At 42.3% G+C, this 17500-nt stretch overlaps 4 protein-coding genes across 17 annotated transcripts in view; 2 read left to right on the forward strand and 2 right to left on the reverse strand.

Moving 5' to 3' along the window:
• miox (myo-inositol oxygenase) overlaps window positions 1–4028 on the forward strand; it is a 5132-nt gene extending 1104 nt beyond the window's left edge. For both annotated transcript variants that reach the window (XM_047152497.2, XM_047152498.2), the window contains exons 4-10: window positions 73–235; window positions 556–623; window positions 741–850; window positions 1758–1825; window positions 2956–3005; window positions 3119–3231; window positions 3351–4028. In XM_047152497.2, coding sequence (XP_047008453.2) covers window positions 73–235; window positions 556–623; window positions 741–850; window positions 1758–1825; window positions 2956–3005; window positions 3119–3231; window positions 3351–3459 — 681 coding nt within the window. In that variant the 3' untranslated portion in view covers window positions 3460–4028. The remainder of the gene's footprint in view (window positions 1–72; window positions 236–555; window positions 624–740; window positions 851–1757; window positions 1826–2955; window positions 3006–3118; window positions 3232–3350) is intronic.
• Window positions 1–17500, forward strand: part of tnni1c (troponin I, skeletal, slow c) — a 76326-nt gene that overhangs the window by 18751 nt on the left and 40075 nt on the right. The gene's annotated exons all lie outside the window — the stretch shown is intronic.
• lmf2a (lipase maturation factor 2a) lies at window positions 4584–15052 on the reverse strand. The gene is made up of 14 exons (XM_017465477.3): window positions 14815–15052; window positions 12849–13102; window positions 10787–10815; window positions 10324–10514; window positions 9425–9603; window positions 9186–9324; window positions 8346–8480; window positions 8150–8255; window positions 7558–7654; window positions 7167–7349; window positions 6864–7032; window positions 6643–6754; window positions 5978–6092; window positions 4584–5675 (listed from the first exon to the last, which is right to left on the reverse strand). Exons 1-14 carry the CDS (start codon window positions 14906–14908, stop codon window positions 5319–5321), a joined length of 2160 nt encoding a protein of 719 aa, XP_017320966.1. The 5' UTR covers window positions 14909–15052; the 3' UTR covers window positions 4584–5318.
• The window catches only part of c2cd5 (C2 calcium dependent domain containing 5), a 33180-nt gene continuing 31876 nt past the window's right edge, over window positions 16197–17500 (reverse strand). For all 13 annotated transcript variants that reach the window (XM_053677801.1, XM_053677806.1, XM_053677804.1 and 10 more), the window contains one exon: window positions 16197–17500. This exon is cut by the window's right edge and continues 751 nt beyond it. The gene's annotated coding sequence lies outside the window, so the exon portion shown is untranslated.

Consider the following 17500-nt stretch of genomic DNA (forward strand, 5'->3'; position numbering starts at 1 on the left):
TTGACTATCATTCAACCAAGTCTATATAATGATCATTTATCTCTGTCGGTAACCTCTGACCTCTGACCCCAGCATGCAGAGTGGGCGGGTTGCACTCACGCTCGTATGACTGTGATGGAGAGCATCGAGTGTTTGGACCAGTTGGTGGATGAATCTGACCCTGATGTCGACTTCGCAAACTCCTACCACGCCTTCCAAACCGCCGAGGGGATCCGCAAGGAACATCCTGATAAAGGTGAGGACTGGGCGTGGCCTTCACAAACGACAGAGAATCTCTGGTTACAGTCAGTAAATACAATGACCACAAATGTTCTGATTTTTATAAAAACACAACGAGAGGATTAAAGCGGCAGTAAGCAATATTTACGAGTAGAAGTCTTTATTAAGATGAGAGACTCTGACCTGTCCCTGACTCTGTAAAGGACACGGACACATGATGAGGACAAGAAGGCGTCTGTACTCACCTGTCAATCATTCGACTGTTAATTTAGCATTCAGGCGCTCTACTGTTCAGGTGTTTTCGGGTTTTGAAGAGAACGTTCTCTCCTTTTCCAGACTGGTTCCAGTTGGTTGGTCTCATTCATGACATCGGCAAAATCATGGCCTTATGGGGAGAACCTCAGGTACCCGACAATCCATTCACATAAAACCCCAACGATAATTATACAGACAGGACATCTCACAACTGCTGCCCTGCACATGTGTGTGTGTGTGTGTGTGTGTGTGTGTGTGTGTGTCAGTGGGCTGTAGTGGGAGACACGTATCCTGTAGGCTGCCGCTTTCAGAACTCCATCGTTTTCAGAGACTCGACGTTTGGGGAGAATCCAGACAACAAGAACGACACACTGAAGTGAGTTTCTCACCCTTACACCTCGCTGCTGCTGAGTCCTGGACTGTGATTGGTCAGAAGGTGGGGATGAGTCCTGGACTGTGATTGGTCAGAAGGTAGTGATGAGTCCTGGACTGTGATTGGTCAGAAGGTAGTGATGAGTCCTGGACTGTGATTGGTCAGAAGGTAGTGATGAGTTCTGGATTGTGATTGGTCAGAAGGTGGGGATGAGTTCTCTATAGCAGCGGCTCTGACAGTAGCGCAGGTTTATATTAACGCACTGGCTCTAATACCTTATCGTTTCTATAGTAACGGCTCGTTCACAGGGACGAGTACAGCTGGTAATAAAACGTGTATAATCTCTGATAAAGTACGGGGATGTTTATGTAACATGTAAGGAAGGAGTCTCCAGTGTCAGCGCTCTGTGACAGTCCGAGGTGAAGCTGTGACGTCAGGAGAGAGAATAACGAGATGCTGGTGAGGGAACGACTGTTTATACAGGAGCTGCTATAACATAAAGAGACAACACGACGTTCAACAACGTTAAACGTAACTATAAATGGATAAAGAAAAAGTATAGCGTGTCGTTCTTTAATAAATATAAAAGTGTAGCTGTTGTGGTATGAGAGGAATAAAAAAACACCTCAGGACGTGCAGTTAGAAGAAAATCTGCTCCGCGTCAGGATGCATCACGTCACACTGTTGTTGATTATTTTTCTATAACCGCACACCGTGCTGCTGTTTTCCCCCCTGAATAATTACATTTAAACCCACACACCAGCATGAATACTCAGTTCTGCTCCATAAACACAGTCATGTGCAGGCATCATCTACAGAAACAGTGTGAGCTGTAAAAATCCTTTATTAAACTCTGCACGAGCGTGAAGGAAGGAAAAGATCACATGGTGCGGAAACTTTCTTTTCTCAGCACAGAATGTGGGATTTATGAAGCTCACTGTGGACTGGACAACGTTCTGATGTCCTGGGGACACGACGGTGCGTTCATTACGGTTCCCTGCATGTCAGATTCATCTGCTAAAATAATCTGTATAAAGTTAATCTACTGTTTAATACGTGTTTAATTTACATACAGTGACTAAAAATGATTTAAGAACATCTCGGCACCATTTCCCCCAAATGAAACGTCCATGAACACGCATGCATATGAATGCTAATGAAAAACTGGTTTGCTAACCGCTAACTAGCGCACGTTAATCACACCGGTCTAATTTCAGTCTTTATTTACATCCTCGTTTTCTCACTGATTTATTCAACCGGCAAAAACTTCATTAAAAACGTATATTTATATTTCGACATGACTACCACCATGTCTTCATCGCTAACATTAGGACATTAGACGGTGTTAGCTTAGCAATCTTAGCATGCGGGTTCGGAAGCTGCTCAATTTTAATTTGCATATCTGATGTGATTGGTTCAAAAGTTTACTCAGTGAAAGGAGTCAACTTTGAGTAAATCGCAAAATGAGCTTAAATGTAGCCCCGCCCCCAAATTAGTTTTATGCAGAAATCCTAGGAATGCTGATTTAAAAGGAAATTCATTTTTTTTATACATTTGTCCCACATATATAGCGTATATACACTACACTTATATAATCATAATTAATAATTAATTAATGACTATTTTAATGTTTAAGCCTCACACTGTAGAGATATTATTATATTAATTATATTATTATTATAATTATATCATATCCATGACTTTAAAAGATTGGATTTGGATTTGAAAAAGAAGTTTGCTTTGGAACTGTTAGTGTTTACATATGAAGAGACTTAACTGTTTTCTCATTTGTTAGGACTGATTTGATTATATTTACAGTGCAAGATATTATTGTGTAAAAAGAAAGAAAAAAAAAAGAAGAGTTTAGCTGTGAAGTTAAAATAAACATTTTAAAGCTTAGCAGTTTTTAAAGAAAACGATATGAGACGTGTCTCTGTATCGGAAAAGAAAGAAGTGGGACAGTCTCATCTCGAACTACTACTACTACTACTACTACTACTACTACTACTAATAATAATAATAATAATTACTGATATTAAAATGTAGGAGGTAGGGTCCAGGAAGATAATCGCAAGCTGATAAACTAATAAAGCGTCACTCTATTACAGAATATTTGTACCGGGTGATGAAGTTTAACAAGTGTCCGATTCCTGAAGAGGTCAGACTCCAGCGTTTACTCCACACACACTGTACAGTAATAATGATCTCTTCACTCTGGCTGAATAGTCTACTCCATGTACAGTACTGTCTCTCTCTCTCTCTCTCTCTCAGGGTCTGTACATTATCCGCTTCCACTCGTTCTACCCCTGGCACACACACGGAAACTACACACACCTGTGTAACGACAAAGATCTCCGTATGATGTCCTGGGTCAAAGAGTTCAAGTACGTCCTCGTTATTCACTTTCACTGAATCCTTTACCAGCATGATTTCTCTGTATATCAGTACGGAATAAACAGTGTGTGTGTGTGTGTGTGTGTGTGTGTGCGTGTGTGTGTTCCAGTAAGTTTGATTTGTACACCAAGAGCACGGACCTGCCTGACGTGGAGCAGCTGAAGCCGTATTACCAATCACTCATCGATAAGTACTGCCCGGGAGTCCTGCGCTGGTGACCTCGCCGAGCAGCCGTGCGAGATGATCTTACACAGGATGAGCTTAAAGCAGCAGTGTGTAACTTTCACAGCTGGCTGAGAGAGGAACTGCACTTACAATGAAAACAATCAAAACTTGCAATTACATACACCTTATGAGATTCCTTTAAAAAGATAGATAGATAGATAAATAAATAAATAAATAAATAAATAATAAAGGAATGTAGGGGGTTGAGTAGGTGTTCCTGGGTTGGGCGCGGGGCTGATTTCAGGGCCAGAAAAATGTCAATTCAAGTGTGAAACAAATGAAGAAAATCAGATGTTTGGTAATATCCCAAATCACAGCTTTCAAAGGCGTTATTACGATACGAGTATCATGGGTTTAAAGAATTGAACATTTTACAAACTGCAGCTTTAAAGAATCAGATTTGCATAAAAATCTTGGAACAAACTGCACTGTAGCACAAATCAACAAATTTACTGCTCATACTGTAAGATTTATGACCGTATAGTCCTCCATAATCCTGATTATGAATTCTATATAATACATTAAAGCATATATTATAAATAAAAGCAATCATTTCTACTTCCTTCTGAGACGTCGACTGTTATTTCTTTTCCACCGTTTCTCTTTCCCTGAAGTTGGAACTGTGCAGTGAACACGAATGAAATAAACAGACTCGGATAAAGTCATAGATCACATCAGATTGAAACTTTAAAACTAATTACCCCTTTGTTTCAAAAAGTTTTAGAAGTAATAAACAATCCACGTGTTACCATAACAACAGCAGTTCCTGTTACCCCCCCGACGCGGGTTATCTTCCTCTAACGGCACGTCCCAGTGTTTTATTCCTCTTACACCGCAGTAACGTACCAACATTACCATTTTCTATTTATTAAGGAACGACAATTTCTTATCTGTTTATCGTTACAGAAGTTACAAATTATACCCCAGTGACGCGGCGGGTCACGCTACACGCTTTAAAACTCAGCAGTGTCCTCTGTACACGTCCCTGTGAACGAGCGGTTACTATAGAAACGATAACGAGGGCGCTAATACAAACCTGCGCCACCGCCAGAGCCGCTGTTACGGAAAACTAATCCCCACCTCCTGACCAATCACAATCCAGAACTCAGCAGCAGCGTGGCGTGAACGGTTTTATTATAAAATGTACAACGAAGTGTTTTTCTTCACGTTACAAAAACGTCCGAGCGAACTCGGAGGGGAAAAACAGCATGAAGAAATGAAGTGAAAGAGGAAAGAAAGAAAGAAAGAAAGAAAGGCACAATGGGATGAAAGTGATGAACGGAGTAGAATAAACGAGCCGGCGCATGAACGAGGCGGAGGAAGTGAGGAGATGAGAGCAGATTGTCATGCAGGTGATGAATCTGACCACCAAATCAGGATCCTGGAGAAAACTGCAGATTAATGAACCTTTCATCGTTTATTTCTAATACGAGCTTACAGACGAGTCACAGGATTAAAAGAGAGTGTGTGTGTGTGTGTGTGTGTGTGTGTGTGTGTGTGTGTGTGTGTGTGTGTGAGATTAAATATGGGACAGAAAACAAGCACTAAAGTTTGAGTGTTAGAGTTTAAGTGCTGGGAATACGACCCTGATGTCACGAGATGGCGAGTGTTTGCGTGCAGCTCCGACACCTCGGTCCAGTGTTTCACTCCGAACTCTTTACCTACAATTTCTTGTTTGTAGAGTAAATTTAAAGTCACAGTGCATTTTGCAAAAGCGTGTAGGGATGGGGATGTTTCTGCGTATGGCCCGGAGTGGTGTGGTGGTGGGACTCGGGGGAGGAGTTTAATAATAGGAATAAATTTAATTTAGAATTCTTTTAGAAAATAACAAAAGTGCAGGGGAAGAGGGGTTTCATTTCCTCTCCCGAACACTCTCCTCCGTCTCGCCATCATCGACTCCCTCGCTCTCATCACTTCTCTTTACAAACTCCTCTTTCTCATCCTCCTCCTCCTCCTCCTCCATTTCCTCTTCCTGTTCCTCCTCCACATCCTTCACATCCTTCACTTCCTCCTCCTCCTCCTCCCGGGAGTGTGTGTGTGTCGGGGGACGAGTGTGTGAGATCAGACAGTTGATCAGACACACGGTAGCTGCTGAACTGAAGAGGGTCCACAACAGGACGTGAGCAGGAACGTCCCTCACGTGTTCACCTACAGACTGCAGCGTCTGTACGAGCCACCCACCAGAAGCACGCCGTGTGGGGGATTTATCCTGACACACACACACGCACACACACACACACACACACACAGGATATTAGAGGAACCTAAAAGCACGTCCCTGAGCGTTTTATTCCTCTTACACCACAGCAACTTCCCAACAATTACAATATTTATTTATTAAAGAACACTTTTTATCTGTTTCTAGTTACATTTAACGGTTCAGGACGCACGTGATCTCCAGTTCTCACTTCTCTCAGAGCAGCACGTGGAGTTAATAAGACAAAACAACCTGAAAATAAAACTGCGATCATTAAGCTGTTGGACGGTTCGTCCGAGTCTCACACCGTGTACCTTTATATTGAGGCCGTGCTGAGTCAGCGTATCCTCCAGGACCGCATCGCCGAGACGCACCGGCGGATAAAACTCCTCCACGTAGATCCTCCTCCACCACCTCGGAGGTAATGACCTACACACACACACACACACACACACACACACACACACACACACACACACACACGGAATGACTAAAACCGGCCGGGAACATCTTTAACACCTTTACCTTCATTAAAAATGCAAATATATGTAAATTAAGACACGCCCCCCAGGTCCTTCTGCTGTAAATGAGCTAAAAAGGCGGATTTATTTTTATTTATTTTCACCTGCGTATTAAACATATTTCAGACGTTATGACGAGCACTTCATCACGTGTCCGTCAGCTACCCGAGCTGAAAGTTTTGCTGTAAGAAATTTTCAGGAACCATCATTTTCTGCTAATTTGCATATTCGACATGACTGGTCTAGAGCTGCAGAGCTTCTTGAGACCATGTGTAGCCACGCCCCCCAAACCAGTTTTACACACAAGTATTGAGAAAGCGCCGTGTAAGAAATCTGCCCCGTAAACAGGAACGTGTGGAAATGAAAGACCAGACGGGTTTACACGTTGAGCGTGGCCCCGTGGCGTTCCGGAGGATTTGAAACAGATAAAAGGTACAGTAGGCGTGGTGCGTTCTCACCCATCCTCTTTAGGCTCGGTAAACCAGTACTTGTAGCGATGAGCACGGATGTAGACTGGAGGCTGGGCAATGAACGGGTACTGAGTCTCGTCTCTCTGGATCAGCTTTATTACTGCATCACACACACACACACACACACACACACACACACACACAGTAAATACATGATTAATTAAACTACACCCTGTTGTACCCCTCATGTATCCCCTGCGTCCCCTCACCGTCCCTCTTCCCCTGCAGGAGTCTGCGTACGAGGCTGCTGAACCACGGGCTCTGCGTGCTAGGTCCGAGAGCCGCGAACCACATCTGCCAGTCGAGTCGGGGCTGATGAGGAGTCACCACTGGGGGCGCTCTGCTCACGTTCCCTGGTTTATACATGAACTCGATCTCCTACAAGACACACAGCGGGTGAGAAGCATGTGACAGGAAGTCAGAGAATCCCAACGTACAGTATACACACTATTCCTAACAGCGGCGTGGAGTATAGCGCGAGTATGGCCGCGAGTTTGAACCTCAGTACTGACCGTCCACGTGCTGCCGTCCACGCTGCCCTCTATGATGACCTCGGGACGACCTCCGACCCCCGTCATCCTCCGGAACAGACCGTACGAGTTCACCAGCGGAAAGCGATTAGTCGACTCAAACGCCTTGCGCACACCTGGCCAGAGGTTAGAGTGAGCCTGGGACTCGAGGTAGGTGTATGGAACCTGAACACAGACAGACACACAGACGGGCACGCACACAGAAGGACACGCACACAGACGGGCACGCACACAGACGGGCACGCACACAGACGGGCACGCACACAGACGGGCACGCACACAGACGGGCACGCACACAGACAGACAGACAGACAGATGGAGTATAAAACAGTGAATAATGGACAAAGATCTGAACTTGAATAAAGTCACTGACCAGGCTGATGGCGAACATGGAGGCTGCTGCTGCAGAGAAGATGCCCCACTGCATCGTAGTCCAGAGACGCCAAAACACACCTCTCACACATGCACTCCTGAACACACGCGCACACACACACACACACCATACTTTATACACATAACTTCAGTATTAGTGTTTAAATGCTAAGTCTCAGCACAGATCTGTAGAAAACCCCGTTCGCCTTACACTTTATACACACTGCTGAATAACAGCGCCACCTGCAGGACATAACTGCTAACCGTTTTCTTTCAGAGAATATAATTAAGGCTTTAAAACAATAAAAATGGACAGTAATGGAATTTGGGGGCGGGGCTAACAGAGCTGTTCATCACCAATTGTACAACAGCATATACACAGAAACACATTAAAAAAAAATAACAAATAAAAAAGCTTATAGGAAACAATCACCGAAAGCAACACATTAACGGCAAAATCGTCATTTTATTTTTTAATATTGAAATTTGACCTCAGAGAGACGCTTTACTTCATTAATATAGATCTTACAATGTTTTATTTCATCATACGTTAGTCATTACTGTCGTCACGGTAACCGTTCCCCATGTCTCACCTGAACATGGCAGTGATGATCTCCCAGGTGAGAGACAGAACCCCGATCCAAATACTGGGCACCATCGCGGCCTTCAGGAAGCTGTGAAACTCATAGTGCGTGAAGGCTAAAACAAACAAACAAACAAACAAACAAACAAACATTTTACTAAGCTGCTCAGGACTGTGTAGGATAAACAGCAGGACCTTTACAGCACCTGTTTTAGAGAAGACTCTTTTCTTGTCCCAGTCCACCTGCAGGTCGAAGTAGAGGACGGTCCAGTAGCCGAGCAGTGCGTAAACACACACTTCGACCACAACACACACCCACGCCAACGCGGCCTGCAGGGAACCTGACGCAAGAGCACATCGTTTACATGAGATCCCAAAGCCCTATTCACACAGCGTCAGTTTTACACGAGTCTCCGCAGTACGTCCGTAGAACGCTCGGGCGTTTTTTATATTAATGCGTTCCACATAATATGCTACCGTTTCTATAGTAACAGCTCATACACAGGGACGTGTACGTGTGTAATCGTTAAAAAACAAACAAACAAAAAAAAACCCGTGTGATTGTTGATCTGTGAGGAGACACGCTGCATATCTAGCATTTATGGAAGGAGTCTCCAGTGTCAGGGGTGAAGCTGTACGTTTACGTTTTCCAACGTCTTCAGGACCGAGGACTTTACGCTTCTGCGGTTTCCCGTGGGTTTTTATTTATTTTATTTTTTTTAAAGAGAGAACAGGAGCTAATTAGTTTTACAGGCATTCCACAAATTTATCGTAACTATAAATGGAAAAAAAATACAGTGTCTTTCTTAATCCGACTCCATCTACACCCACACTCATAGTCATCACAGCAGGTTTATCAGAAGTGGAGGTGTGACGTCTCACGCTACGGATTTGGTTAAATAATCACTCGAATTAATCGGAATTATATGTTAATTATAATTAAAATATGCGTAGCGTCATGTTCTTAGATGCAGGAGGAGACGACGCCAGACACGCGAGAAACTCAACTAAAATATAATGTTTAAAGAAGCAGACGAAGCTCGTACTCTTCTCCTTCGCTTGCGTGCGTCTGCAGAGCCAGAAGTCGACGTGTTCGTCGTCCAGCAGAGAGAAACACAGCATGATGGTCAGCAGGTTAAAGAAGTTATAATTCCCAGACAGGATGATCAGCACCTGCAGTAAGATCTGTCCAACACACACACACACACACACACACACACACATTACAGAGGCAACTGTTCATCCAATCACACACTGAAAAACACCATGCACAAGCTCCACCCACCTGCAAGTAGAAAGCAAACAGTCGGTGACGGCGGATGGGGCTGAAGAAGAGGAACGGCACCGCGATCTCGATCGCGAAGGTGCCGACGGTGCTGAGTTTCTGAAACCACACGGGCAACTGGTGGGCAAACCAGGCCAGAGGCGTCGGGATACACTGCGTCTCGTAGTGATACGTCATCGCTGCCACACACACACACACACACACACACACTTACTTTAATGGAGCTGTAAACGTGTGGAATCGCTCCTTTCAGAGGCGGAGCTACTTTTTCAGAGGGAAGAGTTTGTGGTAGTTGTGCGTCTCTGATGGCGTATGGATTCCACAAAACCTTCAGGAACGTGTAAAGGGACCGGAACTCCAGGACTTTACACTTTCCACCTCTCTCTTCTACTCCAGGACTTTACACTTTCCACCTCTCTCTTCTACTCCAGGATTTTACACTTTCCACCTCTCTCTTCTACTCCAGGACTTTACACTTTCCACCTCTCTCTTCTACTCCAGGACTTTACACTTTCCACCTCTCTCTTCTACTCCAGGATTTTACACTTTCCACCTCTCTCTTCTACTCCAGGACTTTACACCTTTCCACCTCTCTCTTCTACTCCAGGATTTTACACTTTTCCAAACAAACAGCTGCATTTACACGTTTAATGACAGAACGGTGGTGTCGTTGTGGTCCGGTGGGTGTAAAATGGACTAAAGAGGAATTCTGAATGAAGACTGAATGTTTATGGAGGATAATGAAATTTTAACGACAATCTGACGGTTTTAATGAGTAAATATGAATTAATTAATAAATCAGGTTTATGTATATGGAACAACATTGTAAGTAACAGTTGATAAAACCTCGCCTCCTGCAACCTCATGTGATAAAGGTACTGGTTTCGACTCGGGCTGACCTGTGAGACCCCACCAGGTGGGGCAGCGGCTGGTCAGTTTGACGACCCCGGAAGCGAACATCAGGCGGAAGAGCAGCCAGCGGAGCAGCCAGAAGGTCACGCCGTCGTGGAAACCCAACCTGCACACCCACGGCATTTTCATGGGGGCGATGAGGACGGCCAGGAAGCCCACCTCTAACAACAGGGTATCCCTGAGAGAGAGAGAGAGAGAGAGAGAGAGAGAGAGAGAGAGAGAGAGAGAGAGAGAGAGAGATACAACAGGATAGGGTTATAAATAAATGAATTAAGAAAGAGTGTGTATGATGCTAATAACATTCGATGTTATAGTGTGTGTTATGCTGATGTGTGTCACACTGACGTGTTTGAATGTCATTGAGACCATCGTAAATGTTTGGTTTCTGTTAATAGCAGCACACACAGCACAACACATGCTAATTAGCGTTGGAGGTAAATCAGTACTCACCACTGGAAGTATAAGAAGACCTGGCCGACCTGCAGAAACAGCGTGGAGGTAAAATCAGAGTCTTTAAAGAGTTAAATCGTCTGGAATCTACCACATTTACATACTGGAATTTGATTGGCTCTTATCATTTATGATGCAGAAACACATCTAGCTAGAATTTTGTTTTATTCCACGTCCCGAGACAACACCACCAAGCGGCCACATGCCAATATTCTACTTTTACACCACGAGCTCTGGTGAAACTTACTATTAACAAAATTATATTCAAATCTCCCCAGACTGTTTTATTGGGAACGAGGCAGTGATCAGAATCAACCAATCACATTCAAGCTGATGTTAAACACTAATTAGTGTACACCTGCCATCAGTTAAAGTGACTGATTAACCCCAAATACAGTCCAGCTGTTCCTATAGGATTGTCCTGACATCCTCTTGGTGACATCCGTCTGGAAAAGCCCCGGGCCTCACAGAGCTTCCAGAGCAGGTACGGGATCTCACTGTCGAAAAATATCAACCAGGAGAGAGCTACAGAACAATTTCCAAACCAAGGCACTGGATAGACCATGGAACACTAAAGATAATCATCAACGAGTGGAGAGAATATGGCACGTCAGGGACACCGTTAAGAACAGGACGTCTCTCTGAAATTGATGAGAAGATCAGGAGAAAACTGCTGAGAGGCCTACAGCAACATTAAAATAACTGCAGCAATTTCTGGCAAGTACTGGCTGCTCCAAACATGTGGCAACAATCTCCCAAATTCTTCATATCTCTGGGCCGTGGGGTAGGGGGGCAGGACGGAGGGCTTTTCAACCAAAAAATAAATCACAAACACATCCGATCTCCCAAACCAGGTGGAATAATGTGTTATGGTCTGATGAGACCAAAGCTGAAATTTTTGGCCAGAATACCAAAAGATACGTTTGGCACAAAAACACATCACATCTCCAAAAGAACCCCGTCCCCATGGTGAAGCCCGGTGGGGGCAGCATCAGACTTTGGGGCTGTTTATCTTCAGCTGGACCTGGGGCTTTAATCAGAGTGGAGGGGATAATGAACAGCTCCAAATACCCGTCAATTCCGACACAAAACTTTAAGTCTCCTGCTAAAACCCTTCAGATGAAGAGGAGTTTCACCTTTCAGCACGACAACGACCCGAAACAAAACCTCCAGATCAACAGAGGAACGGCTTCACCAGCACACGCTCAAGGTCTCAGAACGGCCCAGCCAGAGTGCAGACCTAAATCCAATCAGAAATCTGTGGTGTGATCTGAAGAGGGTCGTGTACGGGAGAAGCCCAGACACTCTGACAGAGTCAGAACGCTTTACAGGGAACAAAGGCAAAATATTACTAAGTCGAGACGCTCCACACTGATGGACTCTTCCCCAAAGAGGCTGAACGCTGCCAAAAAACCTAAAGCTGCTTCAGCTGAGTATTAGTTTAGGGGTGTGCAAACTTATGCAACCAGATTATTGTACATTATTTTATTTTTCATTTTCCCCCTAAAAGGATTCTTATTGGTTTTCACTTTAATGAACAGGATACAATTTCTCAATAAAGGTAGAAAAAGTTCCGACATCATTTATCTTATTTTCTTTTTTTTTTTTTATACCTCACAAAAACCCGGCATTTTAACAGGGGTGTGTAAACTTTTGAGATCTCTGTATCATATTCACAGACTCCATGAATATGCGAATTAGAAATGCCCTGGGCCCTACATGCCCCGCCTACTTCCAGGGTAAACTAGGAAGCACCCTCCTCTGTCTGGAAGAGTTACAGCGTTACCTCTGACTGTTACACAGCGCTGACACTGGAGACTCCTTCCATACACGCTACATAAACGCACTTCTCCTTACGGAAAACTTGTAGGATTTTTAAAATCCATCTGTTGTACGAGTCCTTGTGATTGCGCTGTTACTATAGAAACGATAAGACATTAGAATGAGCGCATTACCTTCTGACCAATCAGAATCCAGAGTTCAACATCAGCATTGTGTAATAAGTTTTCATCGCAGTACAGCGGTGATCAGATCGGATGGAGGAGTGAGGTGGAGGTGTTACCTGGTACAGAGACAGGTAGAGAACCCACAGCATGAGGTAAAGCCTGCAGTCTCTGAGGGCAGGAACCGTCATGGCCACAAGGCTGAGAACCGTTCCGCTCAGGCTCAGCAGCTCCATGCAGTGCTGCGTGTCGAGCCCGAGCTGCGGACCGAACCACAGCAGAGTGGGCGTGTCCCTCAGCCGCTCCCACAAGCTCTTCCCCACCACCCGCAGCGTCCACCTCGCCGGGAGAATGCCCTCGTTACCGTACAGTCCTGCGGAGAATAACAGTCACGGAGGGACATCGGGATCATAACCACGGAAAATTTACAACACTTAAGGGTTCTCACAAGAACCTAGGAACAACAGAGAGCTTCACTCTCACAACAGGTTCCAAAGAGAACCCTTTTAAGAGACCAGGAACCCTTAATTATCCAGTGAGCCCTTAGATATTAAATCCCCCCTATAACTTTCCATATTAGACAAGGTTCCAAGTAGAACCCTTTAAAAAATTTATAAACAGTCCCTTAGGTAAATAAGAACCCTTGAAGAATTTAAACTCCTTGACTTTTAGGAAAATAAAAACCCTTAATTATCCTATAGACCCTTAAAGAGCCCCTTTTCCAAGCGTGTACCAAGTACCAAGAGCTAAAAGTCAACTACCCAGTCAATACAGACATTCTTAAAAGAAAAGAGGTTTCTTTAGAGGTTCTTTGGAAAATTAAGGGTTCTTAGCTTACAAACGGAGTTCTACTTCGATAAAGAAACACTAAGGGTTCATCAGATAATTAAAGGTTCTGAGTTTCCTAAAAGTATTCTACTCGGAACCTGTTGTGATAGAGACACAGACTGTACAAGAGTTCCCCAAGAAGAACTGAGAGTCGCCTTAAAAATCTACATTTAACCTCCTCCCCCTTAAAGTGCACTTATTATGGGTTTGAAGCGTGCCCAATTTTATTTTAAAGCTCTCATACAATATATTTACGTGCATCCGAGGTCAAAAAAACACTTTAACGTGCTCATAATTTAAACTACAGCGTTACCTTTATCCCCCCAGTGTCACAGACGACTCGTTAAATGATCCGATCTAAAGGATTCGTTCTAAACTCCTCCTTTCAGGGAGCATACTCTGCTCTGATTGGTCACATGTATCAGTCTGTTGTGAGAGCAGCCGATGAAGACCAGAGGCGGGGTTTTTTTGTTACGAACCTACGTAGGTCAGTACAGGAAGTAAAGTCTGGAATCACTGACGACTCGATTCAGCTGTTCAGAATCGGTTCTTTCCTTCGGGTGTCGATAACTCCGTTTGTCGTGCGCTTTGAATTTTGAAACTTTGCAGACTTTTTACATTCACAAACGTATACGTATATAACACGCTACATGAAAGGGAATATTTGTAAAACCTTAATAAGTGCACTTTAAGAGATGAATGCGCATACTGAATGTGATTGGTTGAATAGAGTGGATACTATATAGTGACGTCACAACATTACCGAGCTCATATGTGGCCCCGCCCTCAAATGAGTTTAATAAAAGGTTTGTTTGTTTTTAATTATAGTAATCATGATTTAAAGTTTATTAGTCCAACTTTACACTTTTAAAAGATGACACTGATGTTTCCGGAGCGTTCTTTAGGGTTATAAACTCCAGAAACAGACTTGAACGCAGATGTTGATGGCAAGAAATGAGTAAAATAATATAAAATAAGCCTGTGTTTGTATATGAGCCGCGCACTGAAGTTCAGTGTGTATAAAGTCTGTTGTTTCCTGAGTTCAGAAAGGTTTGAGTAAATAAACATTAAAGGGGTGTAAAAAGGAATTTTTTAAAATAACAAAAACCCCAAATCAGAGAACCGACCCCGTCTGCAGCTCCACATTAACCATTTGCACTGTGTAGACTTTTCTGAGGGACTGTTTTATCCAAACGTCCTGCAGAAGTGTGAAATCTCAGCAGAATTATTCTCAGTAAAACTGAATAAAAATCTCACCGGGAATCTGCACATAAACTGAGGCGAAGGCGAACATGTAGACGGCAGAAAGACTCCACAGAAACATGTGTGTTGGTAACCGCGTTTCCCCCATGTTCCCAGGAACCTGCAGTCCTTCACACAGCGGAGATGAAGCTGATCAAACCCGGGTTTAACGCACTAACCACCGGACGTGCAATCACTCACTTCTCCTTCTGCGCCGGGGACACGTAGAAGCGATTTACCGACGGAAAAGCCCGCCTCTTCGTCTAGATTGGCCAATAGTGCACGGTCACGAGCAGCCAACCAATCAAGCATTACTCCTGGATGAATTTCTAGCCAATCATAGCGTCAAGGCGGGACATACAAACAGCGACATCTAACGGCTAAAAGGAGAAACGTCAAAAGGCGACGCGAAAACATTTAACTGTTTTAGTTTAATTTCTTAAATTACTAATACATTTAATTATTAGTTAGAATGAATTTATATCTCTTAAAACTATTATATAGTTATTACAGTACAATAATCATTAAATGAATAAATACATTACATTTAATTAGTTGTAACTTAGATACACGTAACTTCTGTTCTGTAAAGAAAGTGACGTCATTTATTTTATGATTATCTATCTATCTATCCGTCTATCTATCTATCTATCCGTATGTCTCTAAAACAGATTTAAAATAATTCTTTATTCATATTAAATGAGTTTAATGGAATACTTTATAACTAGTTCAACTGAGGTTTAGATTAAAGCCTTTTAATTCCAATAAACAGTCAATCAGACATAACTATGACTAAATAATAATAATAACTAATAATCCTGTATAGTAAAATTAATTAACTAAAATAAGTTCAGACCTGGTGTGTTTGCAAATAAGACTCTTATATTTAAAAAAAAAAAAAAGAAAAAGAAAAAAAAAGTAATAGCACTTTTATTTTGAATTATATCTTGGGATTACTTTAATTTTCTTTTTCACTTTACGGTTCCAAAATATATATTTTAATATAAACCTCTTCTCTATGCTCACTAGGAACCTTTATATTCTTTTGGTTAGAAAAAAATAAATGTAGCTGGAAAAGGATAAAAACACAAGATGAGTCCTTCTCTAAGAAAGATGAATTGTAATAGTTGGAAAATTGCTGTGGTGAAGAGGATTAAAACACTGTCATAAAATATAATATAATAAAATAAACTTTGAGATAATAACAGGAACTCCGCTTCACGACACCACCACCCTGTCGGTTATTTTCCTGTAATAGCACCACACCCACACACCCACCCACACACACACACACAAAGTGTTTTATTCCCTTCATAACACTGACTTCTCATCAAGAGCTTAAGGATCAGCACAATAATAACGTCTAAAGATGAAGAAAAATCAGCATACAACATTCGGTTGTTAAACATGGATAATTTAATTATCGTGCAGCATTTGTTTGGATTTGTCCTCACACACACATGCGCTGTAGAAATCTAAAAAATAAAAAATTAAAAATAATAATAAAATCAGAAGAGGATTCATCACGCTGTCCATCTGATTACATCAGCGCCCCCCCCCCCCCCCATTCCTGTACATTCAAGTCTTCTCTGGGCGTCTGCTTTTGGCTTCCTTTCACTCCACCATCACAGGATTGAAAGGTGAAGCTGGCATTGCACATGCAGGGAAAAAAAATGGACTATAGAACTGTAATAAAATAATAATAAAAAAAGAATTCCAGCATTTTTGTAAAGAAAGAGAAAAAAAAGATCAAAATATGATCAGATCAGTAGTACGTGGTTCGTACAGGAGACGTTAAAGGTGCAGTCTGTAAGGTTTAAAAGGCGTACCGTGCAAATCATCTCACTGTTTTCGTTCCAGTCTTTTGTATACATTTTTCTGGCCCTGAAATAAGTCCCGCCCCCAGAAGATACTTTTTTTTTTTAATAAAATGCGTTATGGGAGTTTCTACATGTGCAATAGTAAATATTTTAAATATACCACTAAAAAACTGCAATATAGCAATATTTAGGCGATGTGATTCAACTTTTCCTTTTACGCTTTTGTATGAAATTTACAGTTTTCCAGCCCTGAAATAAGCTCCACCTTTCATGATAATTCATTGTTCATCAAGTGTCCGCTAAACAGTTAAAGGAGCTGCAATATTAGTGGGGGTTTAATTCTTCTCATTGTTTTCGGTCCAGTCTTTTGTATACATTTTCCCTGCCCAGAAATAAGCCCCGCCCCCAGAATTTTTATTATTATTCTTTTTTTTAATAAAAGGTGCTATGCGAGTGTTCCTACATGTGCACGAAAAATTGCAATATTGCAATATTCAGGTGATAATCGTTTTCATTTAGGCTTCTGTACGAATTGTACATTTTTCTGGCCCTGAAATAAGCTCCGCCTCCAGCTGAAACACTGCTGCAGTTTTACTCTAAAAAATGTTCTATGAAAATGTTCCTTAATGTGCAGTTATAATAAACTGAATTATTAAATATTTCCATGATCTTCATTTTATTGTTTTCATTTCAAGATTTTGTATATATTTGATATTTTTCTGGCCCTGATGTGTGTGTGTGTGTGTGTGTGTGTGTGTATATATATATATATATATATATATATATATATATATATATATATATATATATATATATAAATATATATATATATATATATATATATAAAATAAGCTCCGCCCCTGCCTGAATCACACAGTTTC

The sequence above is a fragment of the Ictalurus punctatus genome, chromosome 4, assembly GCF_001660625.3.
Source record: "Ictalurus punctatus breed USDA103 chromosome 4, Coco_2.0, whole genome shotgun sequence".
NCBI classification, from domain to species: domain Eukaryota; kingdom Metazoa; phylum Chordata; class Actinopteri; order Siluriformes; family Ictaluridae; genus Ictalurus; species Ictalurus punctatus.

What these genes read in the sequence shown, in the direction of transcription:
- lmf2a (XM_017465477.3), bottom strand. Translation starts at nt 14,908, where the DNA reads ATGGGGGAAACGCGGTTACCAACACACATGTTTCTGTGGAGTCTTTCT. An exon ending in TGTTTGCTTTCTACTTGCAG is followed by an intron (nt 9,325 to 9,424) that starts GTGGGTGGAGCT and finishes TGTGTTGGACAG; the next exon opens with ATCTTACTGCAGGTGCTGAT. An exon ending in ATCATCACTGCCATGTTCAG is followed by an intron (nt 7,655 to 8,149) that starts GTGAGACATGGG and finishes GCGTGTGTTCAG; the next exon opens with GAGTGCATGTGTGAGAGGTG.